We start from the raw sequence: 18,029 nt of genomic DNA, 5'->3' as shown, positions 1-18,029 counted from the left end.
AGAGGGCCAACAATAAACACTTTCATTGCAAGTGCATAAAGAGAACAATGTGCGTATGCCTGAGTGTGTTTGTATGTGAAATGTAAGTGCTAAACCTACTCCTACATTGGCTTGGTTTTCGTATTATGAGTATTACAAAACAATCAACTTTTAAAAGTTCTAAAAAGTCCTCTGCTACATATCCACTTACACCCCCTCTCCCTCCATGCACGCGCACACACACACACACACACACACACACACACACACACACACACACACACACACACACACACACACACACACTTATGTATAGAAATACATTTCAGCGTACAACTTAATATATTAAAACCAGTTATACAACGGATTAGCTAATTTAGCCTTTTAGGTATGCAATGCCTCTTTTCATCATCAAGTACTAGATTTAGGATGTGAAAATGCAATCGCTCACATTTTCTTATCTTACTGACCTATATTCACTTCTGGCTCTCCAGTATCTCTTTGAACCTTCTGGAAACATATTTCTGTCTACTCTTACAACTATTTTGTTATGTTATGTTGTTGCTGTGTGAAGATTATGCCTTAATAAAACATATACCTCGCTCAGAATTGATACTACTTTGCTAAAGAAGAAGTGTTTATGAACAACAAAGTCCAGAGTGCAAAGAAAAAGACAATAATCGTTCCTTTTGTGAAGTAAACAGATACGATATTCTAGTGTAAGTCAGAAGTGCTGTGTTTATTTTATAATAACAAAACTCACCAGATATGAGCTTTCACTTGATTGGGTACATTGGCTGTTGTGAAATATGAAGACTGTCTTGAGTCAGTCAGTCTAACTATATCATCAAAAGTAGACACATCCTACAGTAAGACTGCAGGATTTTGTGACGGACTTTACCTTCATCAGACTGTGCACATGCTAATCATTTCCCCCCTCTTTTTTTACTTTCATTGTCACTGTTCTTAATAATCTCCCACTCTCTCTGTTCACTGTGTTCTTTCTCCCTTTCAGTGACTGACAGCTGCTGCTGAGACTTGATCCACCCGCCTCAGTCCCTCTTGCTCTGTAATTAAAGGAATTATACATCAAGAGTCCTGTGAAATATGTATAAAAAAAAGACGGGGAATGAGCTTTGCTTAATTGCAAAGACAAGAGGATGGAAGTGATCACAGCCCAGTAGGATGCTCACAGCATGACACTATGGGAGGTGAAAAAAAAAAGTCTCAAGCAACTGGTGTGTGACTGGAGTAAAACAGTGTCTTATTAGATCGTTTTTCCTCGTACATATGAGGTAGCTGCACTGGACAAAAAAACAGAAGTTTAATTTGGCAAAAACTTTTTGTATATTTATGAGAGATTTTCCTGTCAAATTAAAGAATAATTGCTGTTTACCTTCATTTTTCAAAGTCTAGAGTGTGGACAAACCAGATATGCAAAATCTTTCTTCAGTGTTTTGGTATCTGAAGTGCCTTCAAATTTTTACACTGGTACCTGAGACAACACACTTACTTCAACGTGCCTGTTCTTAACTTTGAGACATTTTCAGCGTAAATGCATTTTCGGGCATAAAGACCTGTTTTTAGAGAGCTTTAGAAAAAAACCTGATGGTCATGGCTGAGTTGAGTGTGTGACTGTTACTAAAGGTTTTTCTTAACCACAAGACCATGAAATCTACCTGTTTGTGCAGAAAAGCTTTGACTGTGAGTTTATAAGAACACTGCAATTTTAAGCTTTTTAAAGCAACTCAAAAGCACCGTTGTGATTTCACTGAAAGTAATAATTTGAAACCTTCGGAAACATGATTGGAGTTATGAATATATGATGAGCGTTGGCAATTCAAACTGAGGTCAGTCATAAGATGTCCCTTGATTGGAGCTTGTAATCAGATGACAGATCACAAAGTTTGAATAATGGCATGATCAGTGGCTGACTATATTAATCTGTGTCTAGAGCTAGGTGTTATTAACATTTTTGTAAAGTTAGGACAAAGTCTTGAGCAGTCAGTATAACATCCTCTGAAGTGACTCATGTGATGTGTACGTGTGTCTAGGCATTGTATTTTTTATTATGTTGAACATACAAGATGTGATCCAATAAACCCCTAAAAAAATACATGTATACACAGATACTCATGCACACAACACACACTCTACAACTCTCTTTTCATCCTACCTTGGATCTTTTTGAATAGAGTCAATAGAAGGTGAACGCTGCAGGCTGCCTTCGGGCGGCAGAGCTGGTCCTGACTTGCTGTAGGGTGATTCCACCACTGAAGGGCAGTACTGCAGGGTACGGTAGGGGTCAGCCACATAGGGATCTGAACCATATACATCTCCGCTACCACCACTCGAGGTGTAGCCTGGCCCCACTGTGGCATAGTTGTTCGTCCCGCCGCGGTTGTAGTTTCCTGTTCCTGTGCCGTGACTTCCAGTGCGCTGCAAAGGGGCGGAGTCGACACCAGGGGAGGAGGGTGCTATGGCAGGAAAGTAGGGACAGAGGACATAACTTAGGTCACGGACCTGATCATGGATACGCATGGTCAGGTCTACAGAGGAGAGCGAATGAGGGAAGAGGAGGAGAGAAGGGCAAGGACACGAGCACAGGAGAGGAAGGACAGAAAAGCAAACACAGCGATGAACAGTCATTTGGAAAAAACTCCATATAGGTAAAAAAAAAACATTGGCCTTATTCCCATGATTAAAAGAGAGAGATTATAATCTAGTAAGATAAAATTAAACACATGAAATACTATATCATAAATCTATTGACAATTTAACACAATTCTTGATAGCTGTACAGCAGAAATCACTGTAAATGCCTGTTTTTGTCAAAGCCCGTTCAATCCTACAGTGCCAACAGCACATTAAAAATTGGTTGTGGAGTAGTTCTGCCCCCATGTTTAAGACAGTGGCAAGGAAAAAAATACTTTTGACAATGAGAGACTACAATCATTGTTAGAGTTGTCACTGCAATGACACACTACTCCATCAGTCTGCAATAAAATATGTAAACTTTGCTCTAGTTCATGCGAGGGAAGGGATAAGTCCACACATTTTGAGAGATCATGGTGAGGTCACCCTGGTGATCAAAAAGGACTAAAAACATACATAAAATGTATAAATAAAACAACAACAAGGCATCTCTCTTTGGAGTGACTTTGAAATTGAATTGGGATTTGCTGGAGGGTGTAAGCAGCCTTCAGAGGCACAGTAGCTGTCTTCCCTCCGTGATGCACTGAAACAGTGGAGTGGTGATATATCAAGGTGTTAATGTGAGTCTGGGGGGCTCGTTTCTTTGGCTGTAAAAACACTGAGACAGACCGTGGAGGGGGGGGAATCCATCTTATCCATCATTAGGACAAAGGTATATGCAGACTGAAAACAGCACGTGAAAAACACCATAAACATCTTCTTCAAGGAGTAAGCAATAAATCACAGAGCCTTGTAATCGATATGCGGCCGTATGATTGGCTTAGGCTTTAACATAGGCCAATGAACCTCCAATCACAAACAGAATTAGCCTTTAAAACCTGCCTGGATGAGGCAGACTAAAACTCCCCATATAAGCAAATAGAATCCTATGCATTTCATATAAACAGATGACAAGGCGCGTTTACCAGCCAGAGCACAAATTAACAAAAGACTGGAGGTTGTGTGGAAGTGAGAGTGTGCTGAGGCTGAGTGTCTTATCGTTACGTGACCAACAAACCTGCTCTTTAGCACTGTCTCGAGTGCTGGCATTTACCTGACCTTCACAACCCTCTTATCACTCTCTTTTTCACCTCCATCTCTCTCTCGCACACTCACACAAACACACACCCATGCATCTGATCTGCCCAACCTATTTTGTACACAAGGCTGACGAAACCAGTCCTTTAACGATCCTATTCCATATTCTTGAACTGAACTTCTTCAAACAATTCTGGAGAACTCTATGAGCGGCACAAGAAACCTTAGGGATGACGTAATCACTTTAGCATATTTTTTATCTCCTGGGTGACACAGACATGCATGAGCAGTTAAGTACAGACAAGTTTGTGTTTGGATGCCTGCACTCTTTAAAATGAATGTGCATGTAAGGAGCACTCCTGTGATCATCATCATTTAAAAATGAGAGAAAACAGAAGAAGGACTTTGGTTTGACTTTCCAGCTTTTTTTGTTTTTTGACTTAATATCGTTTCAGCTGCTCAGCTTGGATTTGTCAACTTCTGGTTACCACTCGTACTTTTTTTTTTGTATTTAGGCCACATAGCATGCATTATGGAGAATGGACAGCACCACCTTAACGAGTGCACACTGACTAAATCCTTTGCCCGCCCCAGCAGCAATTTTGTCAGTTACTGGCAATCCAACTAGGGAAGACAGGGCGATTGGATCACAATCCTAGTGCGCACTGATGCCCCAAATTTGACAATCCAAAGAATTAGGCAGGAAAACAGTGGATGAGTCCAGGGGAAAGAAAAGGCTGCAGCTGAGAAAGCCACGTTTTAGAGAACAAAGTCAGTCAATACAGGAAAAAGAAAAGAAATGCGAGGCAATGGAGGGAGCACATACAACAGAGGGTATAGGAGGGTAATGAAGCAGCATTATTCCCATCAGAAGCAAATCCCAGACTTTTCTGTAGTCTTAAAATTGTGTCTGCGGTGTGTCTGTCTTTCTGTCTCATTAGTGTCCGGGTTTTAGACTAACACCACCAGTGTCAGTGTGCACTCACCGAGAGACTTGACAACCAGACAGGACAAACCTCAGAGCAAAAGAGGGGGTGGAAGAACAGTGAAAAGAAGGGAAAAATGTCATGTCAAATTATTTTTATAGCCTGTGCTGTGACCACTAAAAAGGAGTGTCCTTGGTTATAAGCTAAAAAAGTAAAGGAAAAAGGAACAAAATCAAGAATGATAAAGAGAGATGGTTGGGAACAAAGAATAGAAAGAATCCTCCCAAAATGTGCTGCCAAATCACTGTTTTAGCCGCTCCTTTTGTTTTCATACTCTGTTACAGTACTTTGTATTCTGCTTCCCCGTGCCTCTTTATGCAATTCATTTTCCTACTCACACAATCTTTCCTTCTACACTCTGCGGTCTCTTCTTAAACTACTCTAAGTAAATGGTATGCTACTGAATTTATGATTTGCTCAGTTAATGGTGTGGTCTGAGTGATGGATTGACCTCTGGGGCCAATACTGCCTGCCAAATCAGGATGTGGGTGCCTGATTTATGCATGTGTATTTTGTATTTGTACACCTGTGTTTCTTCTCGTGTTCCTTACTTTTGAGAGTAAATTGGGACTTTAGGCTGTTGAAGTAATTGCATTTTTGACCAAAAAATTAAGTCATTCGGGACCTGAAAGCGAGAATAAGATCTGTTGAGGTTAGATTTAAGCATATAATTGAGTGTTAACGTTTATATATGGAATAAACACACAGTGTGAAAGGGTGTGTCTATCATGAGTTTGCTGAAGACCAGCAGAACACAACTTACAGGGTGTTTCATGAAATATTAAACAAATCACGAAACATGTGGTGTTGTGTATACCAGATACACACACACGTGCACTTTCCACTAACACGTCTCACACCTAACACTCTGGCAGCGTGAAATTGTGTTTGAGAGGAAATAAAAAGGCGGGTGTGTCTTTGTATTCCCTTGCATCTGCAAAGAGTAAACAAATTGCGGCTGTGCTCCTGCTGGCAGATTAGCGACGGAAAGGGAAATTCTATTAGTCATTTGACACAGTGATACCTCTGCAATTAGCCAGTCGGCTGAGGGGCCGCCTCGCTTGATTTTATTTTCTTGGGCTGCTGCAACTAGGAAAACCTGTCTGAATGCACAAGAGATGGAGGAAAGGGGAAGGGGGAGAGGGAAAAACTAGGGGATAAAACCAGCACTTTAAGCTTTCGATATCCATCTAAACTTCTTATTCTTTCATCTCTGCTTCAGTGTCTTTCAACTGTACTCTGGTCACTATCGTGTTTCCTGCATCAATTCCTTGCCCTTTTCTCTTTCTTTGCTTTTTTCCGAATTCTCCAGCTCTATCACTCTCTGCCTTTACCTCCATCCCTCTTTTAGCTCGTGGATTTCTTCTGAAACCTCCCTTTTGATTTACCAACCTCTCCCTTTTACCGTAGCTTACTCCTTCTCTCATTCCATTTTTGTCAGTCGTCCTCTCCTCATCATCGTTTCATTTGATGCTTTGTGTTCCTCTTCTTCCCTAACAAGCGTCTGTCTTTCTCTTTCCTTCCCTCCCTTCACTGTCGTTCTAGTAGACTATGTGATCAGAGCTGAGGACATGTCCTTTCTCTCGACACGCTTCACTGCTCAGCACGATTACACAAAGCCCCATCAGTACAGTCTCTATCTCTCTCACATACACACACTCACACAGACATCGCCGTCATCACACATACATGGATTACTAAATGTGCCAGTGATTGACTTAGACTGAACATGCATGCCTGTAACGCATCTTTTTCTAATGCTTTAAGGTCATTTACCAACATGCGCACGCAACCTTGGCTTCAGCAGCCATGGAAGAAGCACATTTCCGAAGATAAATACACACACACTCACACGGACACAAACACGCACCCTGCTTGGATGTGAAGGAGAGTAAGGATTAGTTTCTCCCTCTGTTTATCCCTAGGAGAGCCTCCTGGCCAACACACAGCTCTTGATGTTCCTGAGCTCCTAAACACTGGAAGACCGACACCCCCCTACCCCTACACACACACACTCACAAGTGCTCTCCCTTGCACTTTCAGTATCAAGTATACAGCTTTTTATAGTGTTGAAGCTGTAGGATACTTGTTTCCATGACTAAAGGTGCCATGTCTTTCAGGAATCATGCTGGCTGGACACAGCAGGACTCCAGGATGTTGCTAATTGTTCATGCTGTGGATGTACAACGGCTAAAATGATAAAATAAGAGAATATTTTGTTTGTATTTATAGGTGATATACACCACTATACATGACACCCTTATAATCATAGTTGCAGAGGTTTGTAATTTCTTGTAACTGCCATAAGAACTCAAATCTGCTCTGATGATAAACGAGTAGATAGCTACTATAAAATAGCATAAGGCCACGGGCTGGTTTTGTTCTTGTTTCCTGAATCTTTTGAGTCATGAGTAATTTTTCAGTCACCTTTCCTTCATGCTTTGGCATCAGCAACTGCTGTGCTTTTAACCTGTCCTATGGGCCTATTCTAACATCACACATGTTTGTTAAAGATTGCAAATTATTTTGATAATGAGAAAAATCTGACTTTAGACCTCTGTGTGTCTACAATAACTCATGTTCATGGACAAAAATTATAAAGGAAAAACTGTTGACTAATTGATTTGATGACCACCATAGCTGAGGGTACTAGGATGAGGTGGAAGTGACAAAGTTAAAGATGGTAAGGTTTTCAATGGGAGTGACCAAGAGGGACAGGATTAGAAATGAGTCCACCCTTTGACAAAGGTTGTTAAAGGTGGAACTACCAGGCAGGAGGAAAAGAGGAAGACATGGAGGAAGTGAAGGCAAACGGAGAGTTGAGAGAGGGTTGGCGTGACAGAAGCGGTTGTAGGAATAGGGTGACATGGAGGGAATCTACAGGTACCTTGGTGTTCATCTGAACAATAGACTGGACTGGACTCATAACTCAGACGCCCTCTACAGGAAAGGGCAGAGCAGGCTGTACCTGCTGCGGAGACTCAGGTCGTTTGGAGTGGAGGGCCCACTCCTGAAGACCTTCTATGACTCTGTTGTGGCTTCTGCTATCTTTTATGGCGTGGTCTGCTGGGGCGGCAGCATCTCTGCTGGGGACAGGAAGAGACTGAACAGGGTGATCTGAAGGGCCAGCTCTGTTCTAGGATGCCCTCTGGACCCAGTGGAGGTGGTGAGTGACAGGAGAACGGCGGCTAAGCTGTCATCCCTGATGGACTACATCTCCCACCCCATGCAGCAGACTGTGACAGCACTGAGCAGCTCCTTCAGTGGGAGACTGCGGCACCCACGGTGTGGGCCGGAGAGATTTCGCAGGTCTTTCCTCCCCACTGCTGTCAGACTCCATAATAAAGACTTTAACTGATCAAGCACACACATCCATACATATGCAATAATACTAAGTGCAATAATCCTTTCTGTCATCGTTGTATTTTTACTCAGTTGTATATAGTATTTGTATTTGTATTCTATTTTTATCTTATTGTATATTTATTTTATTTTATTCTACTGTATATAGTATTTTATTTTATTCTATTCTGTACAGTTGTGTACTGTATTTATTCTTATTGTATTCTAATTTTTGCCTCATAACTTTTGCACTGTCCACTTCCTGCTGTGACAAAACAAATTTCCCACGTGTGGGACTAATAAAGGTTATCTTATCTTATCTTATCTTATCTAACGTGAGCAGTCAAAAGCAGACAAGGCTAAAAGCCAGATAACGAAAAGATAACCCAGACACACTGAACTTGCTCAGTAAAAAGACGAACCAATAAATGTTTGTGACTTCATGCATAAAGAAATGGACTGAGCAAACTTGTATTAAAATTAAACTAGAAAATAGCTGGACTTCCAGTTTAACTGATCATGACTTACTTATTTGAATTTGACCAATATAAATAAGGTAGTAAGAGGGGCGGCTAAAAGAAGATGTACTAGATCATTGTCATAGACACTGCGATGATTATTTGTCACCTTTGTTAGGATATTTAACAAGAACGTGTTATGGTAGGGAAATACATCAAAGTGCAATGATTACCACTTAAAAACAATAAACAATGGATCAATAAAACATAAAAAAGCATCAAACACATGTGATTTCATGAAGACAAATCAGTTTATCAGTTTGACAGGCATTGCTGCACATAATATTTATATGATAATCCTGAAAAAATAAATCCATTTTCACTTTTCTTTTTCTCACCTCCTTTTTTAAGTCCGTTTTTGTTTTCTTGGTTAATTAAACTGAGATTAGACATTGTCTTTCAAAAGAGAGCTGGCTGCAGTATGACAGTCTGGGCATTTAACCAGAACAAATGTTTTCGCAATGGAGTAAACATCACATTATAAGTAAGTGCAAATTCACACATCTTTCTTTACTGGTGTTGAAAAGGCAGTAGGTCCATTAACAATCCAAGAGGATCACGGGCCAAGCTGAAATTGATCTTGGCCAAACAGACCTAATCTAACCTGGCGACAGAGAAATCCTCCTGGAGTGACACAATAAAGTGACTGGGGAGAAGCCAGAAAGTTTAACAATACCGCAGCACTTTAATTTTATGCTACAAGGATTTATCAGGCAATAACTATTGTACTGCACATTAGTAGGGGATGCCGTGACCAGATTTTTGATTCAAGCCTAGGGACTGTGCATCTTCAATACAGCATCTATTCTGATACTTATTTGAGATCTAAATACTGTTGAAGCATTAAGCAGATGATGTAAATGATGTAAACAATCCACTGTTACAGTTGCAGGAACTACAAAGAAACGTATTCTAGTTAAGGCTGTACAGAGGTGATGCTTCTTTTCCCTCATAAAAAACATTTGGGAGAGTCGGGACTGCAGGGACCACACGAAGCCAAACATAAGCAAGTTTTATTTTGTCCTGTCATCAACTTGTGGAAAAACTGTTAATTAGTGACAGCTGATATTGACCTTCCACCAGCAAAATGTGTTATTATCTGTTTTGATTTTATATACTGTTTTGTTTGTTTGTTTGTTTGTTTGTTTGTTAAGTGGGTTTAGAGCTCTGGGTAGCTCCCCAACTGGGTCTAGACTGGGTCTAGAGAGTATTTTAAATTCAGGGAATTTAAAATAGAAAGTAGCTCGTCCACAGAAGGACTGGTAGCTCCCCTTACGATAAGGGTTCAGATCGCGCGAACAGGTATGAAATGTGTGTGTTTAGTTAGTTTGTTTGTTTGCTTGTTTTAATCAATTTTAAATCATGCTTTTTATTTGTTTTTGTTTCTAATGTCTCTGTAAAGCACTTCGAATCACCTTGTTGTTGAATTGTGCTATACAAATAAATTTGCCTTGCCTTGCCTTGCCTTGCCTTATTTTTAAAAAAGTGAAAGTGATGATCATGCCTCTTGGATGTTCTGCACAGTTTGTTCAGACACTTTGATTCTCACTCTTAGATGCATGCTTGCAGGGTAGACCCTGGCTATCATTAAAAACAGCAGTGCTGCAATGCTAGCAGACTAAGGTGAATATGGAAGAGTTTAGTAACAAGCTTTACAAGCTTTGATCAGCTCTGATGACTTGTTTTAAATCGAAAGTGTTCTTAGTGTTTGTTTGGTTTTTGACTTTTTTGCTAATTAGATTTTATTAATAACGGCCATCATGTTTGAGTATAAGGATGTTCATAAGTGCACTTCGGACAGCCTAGTTTGCAAGCTGATGAATTACTTTGTCCTCGTATCATCAGATCTATGGCTGTACATCATGGACACTCAGGTGAAGAGAGCTGTCAAATGATCACCACCTGGCAGTGAGTTGGATCAGATGGCATGGGAAGACGCAGGACAAGCCTGGCATAACCAAACATATATTGCAAGTGCGTTGGGATTGCATGGCAGAGGCCTGTGTCTGGGAGATTTTCCAGGTATGCTTCCTATCCAAAGACTCCAAGAAGGCAAAGTACTTTGACAGTCAGAACCGTCTCTCTGGCTATGTAACACAAAAGGAATATATTATGCCCTCCCTTAACAAATTAACGTGAGTCTTCCACATTCCCTGAATATGTATTTCAAAATTTAGCTCAAAACACCCCTTATAATTCTCCCTGTTGTAACTTTATAGTGTTTGTTCTCACTCAAGAAAGATATACAACAAAGCATTGTTAGTTGAATTGACAAAAACCTAAAACCTCAATCACACCTAACCGTTTTCACTAAGGTGGTTATTTGTTTCTGGGTGCGCTTACATAAACGGGGACATCTGATGAACCAACTGTGTTCTGCCTGCCTCATTACATTATCTAGATTGTCAGGTAATGAAGTTCAATAAAGAATATAAAAAATAAAATGGCGAAAGGAAAATGTGTTGTTGCAAATAAGGCAAGAGGGCAATGCAGCAGAAAATAGCTGTGCTGTGAATTCATGGGTTAATATATTTATTTTACCACTCAGTGCTCTCTCAGCAAGGCTATTTATTTCATATATGACAGCTGCACATTAGAGTTATAAAACTTTAAACCTGATCCTCTTAAACATTACCGGCTCTTCAGTGCATTGAGATCTGATGCAGTCCCATAGCCTAATGAAGAATGTATGAAACATACTCCTCCAGCAGAAAATGACTGTTGCACTTTACAGCACGGTGTTGTTAAAAGACTCAGTGATAATGTGGCATATCATAGCAGACTTCAAAACACAAATCGAAACAGAACTTTCTTTGGATGGAGTATCTATTTAGCATAAGTAGGCCATGTGAAAATGAAGCCACCTTTGTGATGCTTATATTAAAAAAGTGGCAAAGTTAGTTAAGGTTAATAACTGTGATTGTGGTCTTATTAGTAAATATACAGTGTACACTCCTATTCACATTCTTTAAAATACAGGCAGCCGACAGTGCCTCCTGTCAGCTACCTAGTAGATACACCTATGGGATAAATTTGAAAATCCTAGGTGATTTTCAGAAAACCTAACCTCTGCTCTCTGACCTTGAGGTCAAACTGGTCCCAAGATTAGTATAAATGCAACTATGGCATTGATTTCCAATTTCTTCTCGAATTATCACATTCACAAACTTGGGTGTTCATGCTGCCCACCCGCCTGCCAGGTGGCGTGACGACAAGACCCCATCAGCTTTTGACAGCCGAGGGGTAAAAAGTTAATAAGTTGTTAACAGGTGATTTTCAGTAAGTGTGTTTATGTTTTTTACACCAACAGTCCTACCTGTATTACTGCATGTAAATAGTCATCATAGATGGACTTACAAATATCAAGTATCTATTATGAGGGCATTATATAAAGTGTTACCCGTCATACCAATTTTTGGTGCCTTTTTAAAAGGCCAAAAAGTCTTTAAATCTTAAATATCCATTAAATAAGTTTGATTAAACACACATAAACACACAATTCAAGTGGCCGTGACTACTATCCGGTCGTTAAGTCTGACGTCACTAGCTGTGTCCGGGCCTAAACTCCGCTGCAGGTCCATATATCAAACGATCACTATGGCATTACTGAGAGTTGAAAAACTGTCTAAAGTCTTTCATCTGTAATAAAATGATCAGCGTTCTGCTCTACCAGGTGTAACAATTGAGTTTAACATCCAGGCATCCATGAAAACGGAATTTATGACATTTAACAGAGTTAGAAGTTAGCAGGAAGTTAGCTCGCTAGCTTCTATCTAAATACAATATAGCATGTCCTGACTGCGGGGTTTTGGAAACAAATTAAAACGTCCAGCTCTGTTATCACTTCCAACATAAATGAAGACAGAAAACTAAACAGCAGTGACGTTTGTAGGGTTACTGAAGTTGGGCTAGCTGGTATATAATGATGTGCTACGTGACCGCTAGCGACACAGCTATGTTAGCATAATATAAACAAGCTAACTTTTTTCCACTCGATAAAAGTTAACGTGAGTGTTCTCGGTGGTCAGGAACAAATGTAATCGCATGGCAGGATGCTGTAAAAGGACCAAACTTCAGCCAGGAGAACAACTGAGATAATCCATCCACAATACGAGGTTAGTCATTCATATGCTGCTGCATGGGCTGGGCTGTAGTTACATCCTAAGGTTTTAAAAACTGAGCTTAAATAAATGATTAGCGGTAATAAAAGCCGAGGGAGGTCAACAGTGATCACTGACTGTTTTAGGAGCTTTTTGAGATTAAATAGAAGAAAATGCATAACATTAAACATGTAAACAACACAAAAGCCATATTAAACACAGACTACTTTAGGCCCGGAAGTAGGATTCGTCACATCATCACTTAACTACCGGATAACAAGCCACATTGAAGAACTAAGGAATATGTGCCAGATGAAACTGAGCTTTCCTTTCTCCCCATACGGTAAAAAAATACATTTTTCCTGGCCAAAATATATTTCAAATATATGGTAAATATATTTTGTATTTGTGATGCTCCAAAAAAATATATTTTTGAAATTGAAAATATATTTCTTTCAAACCAAAATACATTTCAAAACATATTTTAGGGTGAAGAAAATACATTTCCAACCTTACAGTAGAATGTATATCAAAGTATCCTTTATTTAAAATATATTTAGTGCAATAATGATGATAATGATAACAATACTAAAAGTAACATGTTTTATGCACATCTGCAAAAAACAGTTGGATTCAAACAAAACAGAGTCAAAGGTCTATCACGAATTAGGTTGTTTATTCATTTGCTTACAGTATTTCACATTACACAATATCTCACTATAATGTAGCGTTCATTGACTTTGAAATTATCTGTCAGTGATACAGTAAACAAGATACAACAACTGCTATGTACACTTTAGTTTTTGACAATATATACAATTTAGTACTTAAAGGAACACACTCCACTGTTTTGGAAATGGGCTCATTCTCCATCTCCCTCAGAGTTACAAATGCAGCGTCTTCTTTCTAGATCCGTACGTTAATAGGGCTCTGGAGCGTGATCTTACGGGATGGGGCGTAGCCAGGATTTTTGGTCAAGGCGCCATATTAGCAGGCCAAACAAATGCTTGCTGTGTGGTCGGTTGTAATGTTAGATTGCACTACCGACAAAGGAATAAGCTTGAAAACAGGCTCTCTTTTCATTGTTTCCTCACCTGGAAACATCATGAGGGAGCTTATGTGTTGGATGTTACCAAAAGAAGGCGTCTAGCCTGGATAGCAGCTGCGAGACGAGCTGATATTCAGTTCTCTACCAGCCACAGATATCTGTTGGTGTGCTCCAGTATTTTCATTCAGGTAAGTTCTAAATAAGTTCATATTATTATTTATAGCCTGTTAATTTTATTTTCAATAGCACAAACTTAGAACAAACATGCAGAACTACCTTCTATTTATAGAGTTGCTAATTATTTGGCATTATTGCAACAAACCAGCCTATGAAATGAATGAAACAAATCCTGACTGGGTTCCAACACTACACATGGGGCACTACGAAATCCCTGCTTCAAACTACATGCTACATACCACCATGCCAATCAGATTACTTCTTCCATGTGAGGGTAAAAAGGTGACCTTCCTGGATAAGATGGCAAAGGTTTGCTGCGTTTTGGTGAACATGTGCCCCAGTGTGGTAGTAAAACCAGGGAAAAATGCTCTTGTTAAATACTTTTAAGTCTTGTGCTGTTTATGTAGTGATAAGTTTTCAAAAGACACAGTAAATTACAGAATGCTAGTAGTGGGTGATATTATACAAATGCTGTCATGATTTTATGTGAACATTTTGTCATTTGTAAACTATACATAACATTTTTTCTACATTGTAACTGATGTGATGTTCGACAAAGTGCTTTTAATTAAAAATAGGCAAACATTTCTTTGTTTCTTTATTCAACTTTTGAACAGTGGTATTTAGTAAGTACATATTCAGTAAATGCAAAGTATTTACATGACCCCCTAAATTAAAACATTATGGGTTATTCAGAACAGAACTATGCTTGGAAAAATATTGTCCCATCAGTTGATCCAACTCCTCCACAGTAGCAGGTGGAACTTTTCTTTTTTGAGGATGGCTTCTTTTACCTGTCACAACGAATGGTCTGTTTATGTTTTGATCAAGAACCTTTTTTTTGGGCAGCTGAAGAGGAGAAGTCTATCTTATGGCCAACCTCTGGCTGTATCTTGGTCATATTACCCAGCAAAACCCAGTATGCAGGTTCATCTGTAACAGTCCTTGTGCCACAGATCCTCACTGTTGCTTCTACATTAAACAGAAGAGCAGTGACATGGCTGCAAGTCTCCACGACTCTAGCGATACAGCTGCAGTGGGCGGCTTCAACCTTCCCTGTGATGCTCACAATGACCTGTGGCTGCAATGCTGCAATTCAGTCTTTAAGAGTGCAGGACCTAAAACACACACAGACAAAGTTCATTTAAAGACAAGAACTTTAATAAGCCAAGTCCGACACAAATGTGTTTTATTTACTTTCAAATCCATTTATCATAAATGTAACAAATAAAGTGTTTTTATGTATCCATCTATAGAACGCTGCATGTTATATTCTAAATCTGCATGTTTCTTTTTAGAAACCTATCAGCAAAAAATGAACCTAAAGTATGTAATGCAAGGATGTAATCACTTTCAAGAGGGAGAAAACATAAAGTTCGACTTTAAGTGACAACTATGGACACCTAATATGACAAGCAGATTCTGCAGGTCATTAATCAATGTATAAAACTAAAACAGAATGTATTTTTAGTGACACAGGACACAAACAAGGAAGCAAGATGTGTAATTAGGATTATTTATAATAAATATGAATTAATTAGGGCAATTTCTTTAACCATAAAGAATAACTAAATCCTTCAGGACAATGTCACATCAATGCACTGAACTCACTATGTTATCCCTCTAACAGAGCCTCTACATGTTCTCACTGTAATTTCCCCCTCACGAATGAATTTTTGCTAGCACTAATTTGAATGCTGGGGGGAATCAAACGCATTTTACTCGCAGTACTCAAGCTGACTTACCTTTGCTTGAATGACGGCGTACTCACAACGTGGAGGCTTAAAAATAGCCAAATCTTGTACCCAGTCCTTGGTGAATTGGATGTGCGCCTCCAGAGATTTATAATTGTGAAATTGGTGCGCCGTGTATGCTCTGACTCCACAGACAAGGTATGAGAGTAGATCATGCTAAGTCAATAGCGGTTTGGTCTTCAGGGTTTCTACTCCACGGCTATATTTCATACGGGTCCACATTTCAACAATCAAGTACCGTCTCTTTGCATCTGGACAGAATCTGTCTCTATACCGTCATTTTCTTTTGAGCTACGTTTCAGAATGGTTCGTAGCAATCTTGTTTTGATTCGTGACCTGCCAAGATGGTGCTGCGCTCCCACAATGCATTGCGACATTACGTCAACTCCAAAGCCCTTTGCGTGCAGGAGTGTATGCGCATGCGCATTGCCACGGTGGTTTAAAAAATAAAGATATAATGAAAAGTAATTAATAAAAATTAAATATTTAAACATTCCCACAAATGTGCAATGAACGTGCAAAAACTCTCTTTAGTAGTTGTTGCTGTTTCTTTCTTTCTTTCTTCTTTTTTTTTTTTTTTGAAAAATAACGACGTCTCTGAGGCGCGAAATCTGACAGCGAGAGGAACGGCCGGATACAGGAGACGGGAAGAAACAAGCCGATTATGTTCGCGTTAATTAAGTGGTTGGAAGATGTAAAATTCTCAATTCTGCCAACTGAACATATACGAGATTTTAATGAGGATGAATAATTAGCCGGCATGGAGGAAACGGACCTTTATTTCGTGGAGTGGCGACAAGAAGCCAAGGCGGGTGGCCAGTCTAAGAAGCCTCCATCATCAAGCTAGCAGGTGCCTTTTCCCATATAATATTACTTTATTCTCGTGTATTTGGAACGGAAGCGTAGAGCTGCCACCCAGGCAAAAGAGAAATATAAGTATATCACGTTATAACGTGAAAAGTTTATCGTTCTAACAATATACTATCATGTTTGAACAACATGTTTGAACAACATTGTACGAAAAATGTACATAATTATCACGTCCGTACAATATTGTGCGAACGTGACAATTATGTATATTATAATAACGTGATATTATATTATACAAACATGAAAAGCATAATGTTAGAACAATAAACATTTCACGTCATAACGTGATACAGCTCTATTTTTCTTTTGCCTGGGTGGCAGCTCCACGCTTCCATAATTTGGTAATCAAAATATGTAACTTAATTAATTATATTGTGACGTACTTTTGCCTTTTCTTATTATTCTGCCTTCTCAATAACTATCAAAGCCTATTCACATTTAATTTGGCTTTCACAGAAATCCTACCTCTCCTTCTGGCTACAGAGTACTTACCAAGGTTAGAAACAAAGAACAGTTATGCTTTATTAATGTTCGCTAATTACAATGTTCCACATTTCCTTGCTTTTTAAGTCATTTTTAGGCTTTTTAGAGTTTTTGTTTTTTATTTTTTTAGCAGTAATGTTTCTGCCTATTTATTTCAGCCCATGAAATCGAATGCAGATCTTCCTAATGTGAGATTTACATAAATGTAAGTAATTTTGTTTGTCATTGTCATTAATGTTGTTGCTGTTGTTGTTTTTGTGCAGTTTGCAATCATATAAACCTAGCAAGCATCAGTCAGCACAGTGACTAACCTAAACAGATTCTTGCTTTATTCACATATATTATATGTAATTATATATACCTGCACATTGTACCTAGGGTTGCAGCCACTTGGCCCCACCCCATTGTTGTGACAGCCCTGATTGTACTCATACACTGCATCTGAGCAGGGAACAGTCTGCCACATTAATGTATTTTTAAGTGACTTGTTTGTAATACATGAATTTGTTTTTTACAGATGTCAAAGTCTCAACCTCATGCTGCCCTCCCCCATCCTCCTAAAGTAAGTATTTGTTGTTGTAGTTTTTTATGCGGTGTCTGTGTCACATGCTAATCATAATTACTGAAATAACTGTTTTCTAACAGATTTTCCAAAACACTAGTTATGTTTGTTGTCATTCAGACCAATACTACTGCTTAGACATTGTTTAGTGGTCATGCATGTTTGACAAGCTCGTTATGATACCAAAACAGTAGGCCTATCACAATAATCGATATATCGACTTAACACACAATACATGTACATGACCTCAATAATTGTTGATGATGTAATTTATCCGCCATTATATTTACAAAAATAAAATATAATGATAACATAACAATAACATTAAATAACATTGTTTTCTATTTGTTAGAAAATTTACTATTTATTCAAGTTTTTAAGGTATCTAATATTTTGATTCCTAATTTCAATGATCTAAATACTTTAAGAATTAGATGTTGGTTTGTCAATTGAAAGTGTGTAGATCTTGCATTATTAT

The 18,029-nt window shown here is 38.9% G+C and overlaps 1 protein-coding gene and 1 long non-coding RNA gene across 2 annotated transcripts in view; one reads left to right on the top strand and one right to left on the bottom strand.

Annotated features, from left to right (window-relative positions):
• The window catches only part of ctnnd2a (catenin (cadherin-associated protein), delta 2a), a 285,195-nt gene that overhangs the window by 114,590 nt on the left and 152,576 nt on the right, over window positions 1-18,029 (bottom strand). Inside the window, exon 12 of the mRNA XM_085418472.1 lies at window positions 2,156-2,456. Within this exon, the coding sequence (XP_085274598.1) occupies window positions 2,156-2,456 (301 nt within the window). The remainder of the gene's footprint in view (window positions 1-2,155; window positions 2,457-18,029) is intronic.
• Window positions 16,352-18,029, top strand: part of LOC146662066 (uncharacterized) — a 3,440-nt gene continuing 1,762 nt past the window's right edge. The window contains exons 1-4 of the long non-coding RNA XR_014913300.1: window positions 16,352-16,486; window positions 16,963-17,002; window positions 17,148-17,194; window positions 17,507-17,551. This is a non-coding gene — a long non-coding RNA (uncharacterized LOC146662066). The remainder of the gene's footprint in view (window positions 16,487-16,962; window positions 17,003-17,147; window positions 17,195-17,506; window positions 17,552-18,029) is intronic.

Source organism: Rhamphochromis longiceps, linkage group LG9 (assembly GCF_057381845.1).
Source record: "Rhamphochromis longiceps isolate RC_006_pf linkage group LG9, R_longiceps_female_GT1.1, whole genome shotgun sequence".
NCBI classification, from domain to species: domain Eukaryota; kingdom Metazoa; phylum Chordata; class Actinopteri; order Cichliformes; family Cichlidae; genus Rhamphochromis; species Rhamphochromis longiceps.
This window is presented reverse-complemented; position numbering and strand designations above follow the sequence as displayed.